Here is a 6,297-nt window from a genome sequence, read left to right on the forward strand (position 1 = left end):
TTCATGTCCATGATCTCATCCGGGACTCCAAATAATCTTCGTTCACCAAAACACATAACTCATAATACAAATCATCATCGAACGTTAAGCGTGCAGACCCTACGAGTTTGAGAACTATGTAGACATGACCGAGACATATCTTCGATCAATAACCAATAGCGGAACCTGGATGCTCATATTGGTTCCTACATATTCTACGAATATCTTTATCGGTCAAACCGTAATGACAACATACGTCATTCCCTTTGTAATCGGTATGTTACTTGCCCGAGATTCGATCGTCGGTATCATCATACCTAGTTCAATCTCGTTACTGGCAAGTCTCTTTACTCGTTCCGTAATGCATCATCCCGCAACTAACTCATTAATCACATTGCTTGCAAGGCTTATAGTGATGTGCATTACCGAGAGGGCCCAGAGATACCTCTCCGATACTCGGAGTGACAAATCCTAATCTCGATCTATGCCAACCCAACAAACACCTTTGGAGACACCTGTAGAGCATCTTTATAATCACCCAATTACATTGTGACGTTTGATAGCACACAAGGTGTTCCTCCGGTATTCGGGATTTGCATAATCTCATAGTCAAAGGAATATGTATAAGTCATGAAGAAAGCAATATCAATAAAACTTAACGATCATTATGCTAAGCTAACGGATGGGTCTTGTCCGTCACATCATTCTCTAATGATGTGATCCCGTTCATCAAATGACAATACATGTCTATGGTTAGGAAACTTAACCATCTTTGATTAACGAGCTAGTCAAGTAGAGGCATACTAGGGACACTCTGTTTTGTCTATGTATTCACACATGTATCAAGTTTCCAGTTAATACAATTCTAGCATGACTAATAAACATTTATCATGATATAAGGAAATATAAATAACAACTTTATTATTGCCTCTAGGGCATATTTCCTTCAATTCGGACACCAGAAGTGTTCCAGAGTGTATCGAGTATTTATCAGAGTACCGAAGGGGTTACCGGAACCCCCGGGGGGAATATATGGGCCATATGGGCCATGAGAGGGGAGCACACCAGCCCACAAGGGGTGGCGCGGCCCCCTATGGTAGGAGGCCGAATTGGGAGAAGGAAAAAGGTGGTCCCCCCCTTTCCTTTCTCTCTTCCCCCTTCCCTTTCTTCTCCGGTGAAATAAGGCAGGGGGCGCCACTTGGGGAAACCCCAAGTAGGATTCTGATCCTACTTGGGGCGCACCCTGGCTGCCTCCCCTCTCCCTTCCACCTATATACATGTGGGGGGCGCCCCTAGCACACTCCAGACAATTGTTAGCCGTGTACAACGCCCCCTCCATCGTTTACACCCTTGGTCATATTTTCGTAGTGCTTAGGCGAAACCCTGCTAGGATCACTTCACCATCACCGTCACCACGCCATCGTGCTGACGGAACTCATCTACTACCTCGACGTCTTGTTGGATCAAGAAGGCGAGGGACGTCGCCGAGCTGAACAAGTGCATAACGCGGAGGTGTCGTGCGTTCGGTACTTGGTCGTTTGAAGCGCGAAGAAGTTCGACTACATCAACCGCCTTGAGAAACGCTTCCGCTTACGGTCTACAAGGGTACGTAGACACACTCTCCCTCCCCGGTTGCTATGCATCTCCATGAATAGATCATTGCGTGTGCGTAGAATTTTTTTTATTTTCCATGCAACGTTTCCCAACAATATAAAGTCAAGACGGTTATTTTACCTGCATTTCTTTTTTGGTGGACTTGAGTCGTAAGAAAACCGTACTATTAAAGAGGGGGTCCACATAAAAAAGGTTTGATGGAATCATCACGTACACATCTTTATTTGCACCCACCTTCCATCTCGCTTCATGGGAGTTCCACTGTTTTTCTAAAAACCTGTCCTAGGGCTACCCAACGGTAGTACTGCTTGTAAGAGGTACTTCCGCTGATCCAATACCGCGTGTACTACTGCTTGTTGTTGTTGTTAGCATCATATAGGTTGTTCACCTAATTGCATATCTAGACAACCTATCTGTTGTTAAACCTAATTTGTTAAGAAAATTTAAAAATTAGTAGTTGCCTACTCAACCCCCCCCCCCCCAGTCAACCATATTGATCCTTTCACCAGCGCGCACCCCTCGCTCCGCCTCGCGCGCCCATTTGGGTTGGCCCATGAGCGGTGACAGGCACCCGTATTTTGTTTTTGTTTTTTTTCCTACCGTTTTTGTTTTTTCTTATTTAAATAATTCGGGATTTCGAAATAGTTCAAAAAACTGAAAAAAATAGAATTTTGAAAAAGTTTGTGGAGCCAAAAAAGTCCCTGAATTAGAACAATATTCACGAACTTGAAAAATGCTCGTTGTTTCAAATAATGCTAGTGAATTTGGATATTGATGAACATTTTTAAACATTATGGTGAACACATTTTGAATATGAAGAACATTTTATTTTGAAAAAACATGGATGATTTATTTATTTTTTTGACTTTTTATGAACATTTTGGGAAACTATGAAAAAAAATTAGAATTTAGGTTAAAAAAATTAAATCTTGATGAACAAATTTTGAATTCCATGACCCTTTTTTGTGTCCATTGAACAATTTTTGAATTTGAAGAAAAAAAATGTTCGTGGATATGAAAAGAAAATTCGCAAAAAAGGTGGAAAAGTAAAGAAGAAAAAAGAAAAGCAAAAGAAGAAAAAAAATGAAAGAAAAAGAAACAGGTAAATGGGCCGGCCCATACGACACCCCCGCTGCGAGAAGGGGGGGGGGGGTACGCGCTACAGGGAAATGGGCCGTATAGGAGTCCCAACGCGAGGAATTTTTTTTAGGGGCCCAACGCGAGGAATAGGCGCGCCCGTTGGAGATGCCCTAGCCAGCCATGCGATGCGGGCTGTCAAACTCAGTAAAGAGGGAGGGCCGGGCCACGGATGCGTGAGGAGGCCCAAAATCCATGCAAACCTAGCCCTAGGTGTGCAGCAGACGGGCAAGAGAGGAGGGCCGTCCGTAGCAGGCTATCCAACGGCCGCCGTGTGTTGTGTTGTGTCTCGGAGAGAGAAACAGAGGCGTTTTGTAGATGTTTCCGCCGCCGCAGCCACTCCATTTCCCTTTCTTCCTCCTCCCACTCCAACTCCGACCCCAACCCCCTGTCCCCTTCTTCTTCCGCCGCCCGGAGGACTCGTCCTCTCCGTCTCGTGTTTGTCCATGAATCCGGCTCCGACTAGGACCTGATTCTCCTCCTTATTCTCCCCCCTCTATATAAATCCAAACAAATACCCTGTGTCTGTGTGATATCCAGATCTACCATGTCGCTGAAAGGCTACCACGAAGCCTCACTGCATCCGCCGGCTGCGTATGACGCGGCGGCGGCGGCGCCGGAGGCAGCGGAGTGGGACTGGGGGGAAGCCCTCCTCGACAGATCCGCCTACATGGTCGACAAGAAAGACCACGAGAAAAACCATACCTCCGCCTGCCGTCGATTTCGGAGGAGCCTGCACAACAGGGAGGTGGAGGTGGAGATGCAGGTCAGCCTGTTCATGGCGCCGCCGCCTCGCGTTTCCTACTTTTGCTGCTCCGCCAACTGCACCGACAACGACCACGGTGAACAAGGAGACACCCCCCGCTTGTTCATCCGCGAGCCTTGGATGATCGCCACGGAGGGTGACCTTGCCCTCTTCACTCTCTGCCACGGCCACAACCGTTCCTTCTACTCCGAAAGCAGCAACTACGACTACTTCCTCTACCAGGCAGCAGCCTCACCGGCGGGGAAGCCGGAACTCACCCGGCTCCCGCGGCCCCAACCCAACATGCTACCAGCTTTCGGAAGTCGCTGCTTCCCTACCGGCAGTATTGGCATCTTGCGTTACTGCAGCAACATCCCCACCGCCGCCCACAAAATCCCCTTGACGCCCCCCACCCCTATCCCCAGCCCCTCCGTCGCCCTTCCCCGCCCCCAAAGTATCCCCTTCACGCCCCCCACTTCCGTCCTCAGCCCCTCCGTCGCCCTTCCCCGCCCCCAAAGTATCCCCTTCACGCCCCCCACTTCCGTCCTCAGCCCCTCCGTCACCTCATATTCTCAAGCCCGCCCCAAGGATGATGCCTGTGATGCCTACAGGATTGCGGCGCTAGCCTACGACCCTTTCCACCCCAGCCATTCCGGATACTACCTCTGCACCTACGACTCCAAGGACCCTCGGTGGAGACGCACGCCCGCTGCCTCTCCACAGCCACCACCGCCTGAAGACTTTGTGTCCAGCAAGGTCATCACCATCCGCCGCTCTGGCTCCGGCTCCTGTTCCGGCATCATGGGCTGGGTCGACCTCTGGAGTGGCATGCTCCTCTGTGACGTGCTCGCTGCCGCCGCCGACACCCTCTGCATCCCGCTTCACTATCTCACCTTTCCAGAGCCGAGGCAGCTGCGAACTGAGCTCCCTCTTGCCACAGACATTGGATACCACTTTCGGGACATCGCCCTAGCCAATGACTCCGGCATCATCAGGTTTGTCGACCTTCAGGTCCACGCCGAACCCAGCCCGCGCTCGCAAACTCCTAGTGGCTGGACGGTGGTCACGTGGACCTTGGAGGGGCTCAATGGCGGTCTGGATGCCCTGTTTTTCCGGCAGGAGCACGAGATCCATTCTGGACATATCCACGGCTACAACCTGCCTCAGTCTCTCTTTGTTTCCAACCCCATCCTCAGCTCCGACAGAGATGGCGTCCTCTACCTCTTGACCAATGCCAGCAGCGAAAACACCAACAACATGCCGTCGAAGGTGATTGCTCTTGACCTCAACCAGAAGATGTTGCTGGACGTGCAGGAATTCGACAGGCAAAGACCCAGCTCCTACATGACCACTAGCATCTCCAGCTATCTCATGCCAGCTGCTGCAGGTACTGCACCATCGCCTCCCCTCCCCGTTAATTAATTATAACATACGTCGGTCATCGACATGCATGCCTTGCTCAAATTCATCTGAGACCAATGTAGACCATGGCATGAGTCTAGTTTTATCATCTAAGGTCAATCGATATGTTGGTTAATTAAGTAGTACAAGTTCATATATGACTTGAAAACTGACGACGCCTTTAGCTTGGTGACAACAAGATTCCCTTCCTGTTGACAAATTTCTTTTTCTTAACATGCATGCATGGATGTTCATTCTAGAACTAGCTAGAATTTGTCGTTGTAGACTCTTTTTTATCTGTTGGCTTTGTTAGTTGTGATTTTATTTTAATAAATGAGAAGGGCAAGGATTTATTTTTCACAACAAAAACTGTTCTTTTTCTGTGCAGTTTCAAAGGAGAAGGAGAGTATGAAACGGCGTGCGCCAAAGTCTATGGGATCCGCTCGCAAGAAGCAGCCTGCCATCGCTAACCCAGCAGCGGTAGGAGGAAAGGGTGATGTCGGGGATGCAATGGACTTGTCACAGTAGGTGGTTTGTTTGGTGGTTTGTTTGGGTACGAGTGCCCTTTGAGATGACTACCATCATGGATTCTTTGCTCTCACAAGTTTCAAACCATGCCATCCACCATCGCAGGAAGTAGTATGAATCAGAATTTTATTTATTAAGTTTATGATGGAGGTTAATTTAGGAGATGATTATTTATATTTAGAGCTCCCTCCAGGTGCCTGTTAATTTGCTTACTATTATTATTGTGCTCTAGGTAGCTAGTACAAGATGATGTCCCTGCATGGTTTGTAATCCCCTCCGTACCTGCCTTGTTTGACTTTCTACTATTGTTAAGGTTATTATGAATGTCTCGACTGCGTTTTGACCTTACTTACTATGTTAACTAGTGTAGTAGTTGTTGGGGCACTTGTATATGTGGCTCGATAGTGATCTCTAACACTGTGCAAAGTGTCAATCTTGTCAATATGAAGATCCGATTACGTTACTACAATGTCATTCATGCACCATATATACATACTGGATTACTGGTCACTTGCAAGCAACTTCAGAATGGGTCTTATACCTTCTTCAATTCTATGTACATGCAGCTGTGGCACAAGTACTGGATTGCTGCCTCCACCTGGGGGCAAATTCGTTTATCCGTCTTACTCAGTTGATTGATGAATGGGGTTACGATTTTAAGTGCTCAAGACAGTCGCATGTATGCAATGTCGATGCTTCCATCTTATACGATGATAATGCCGGTTTTTAGTCGAGATGATGAGCGCAAGATGCACTGGCTCTTCCGGGAAGGAGATCTTGCTGAAACCAGAGATGTGGTGATTTGGGTTTGAGGAGGGACCTTTACGCTTTCAATATTGCCAAAATTATTGCACCCAGAGGCGGAAGCTTGGTGAATTCTACAGACGCCCTAA

General features: G+C 48.0%; 1 protein-coding gene across 1 annotated transcript; it reads left to right on the plus strand.

The window, feature by feature from the left end:
* Positions 1 to 3,042: 3,042 nt before the first annotated feature.
* On the plus strand, positions 3,043 to 5,734 carry LOC119274995. The gene is made up of 2 exons (XM_037555768.1): positions 3,043 to 4,862; positions 5,265 to 5,734. Exons 1-2 carry the CDS (start codon positions 3,278 to 3,280, stop codon positions 5,402 to 5,404), a joined length of 1,725 nt encoding a protein of 574 aa, XP_037411665.1. The 5' UTR covers positions 3,043 to 3,277; the 3' UTR covers positions 5,405 to 5,734.
* Positions 5,735 to 6,297: the final 563 nt, after the last annotated feature.

This window comes from Triticum dicoccoides, chromosome 3B, assembly GCF_002162155.2.
Source record: "Triticum dicoccoides isolate Atlit2015 ecotype Zavitan chromosome 3B, WEW_v2.0, whole genome shotgun sequence".
Taxonomy (NCBI): domain Eukaryota; kingdom Viridiplantae; phylum Streptophyta; class Magnoliopsida; order Poales; family Poaceae; genus Triticum; species Triticum dicoccoides.

Excerpts from the sequence above, each read along its gene's own strand:
- LOC119274995 (XM_037555768.1), top strand. The coding sequence starts at position 3,278 with ATGTCGCTGAAAGGCTACCACGAAGCCTCACTGCATCCGCCGGCTGCG. Across the intron at positions 4,863-5,264 it reads TCTCATGCCAGCTGCTGCAG|TTTCAAAGGAGAAGGAGAGT; the intron begins GTACTGCACCAT and ends TTTTCTGTGCAG.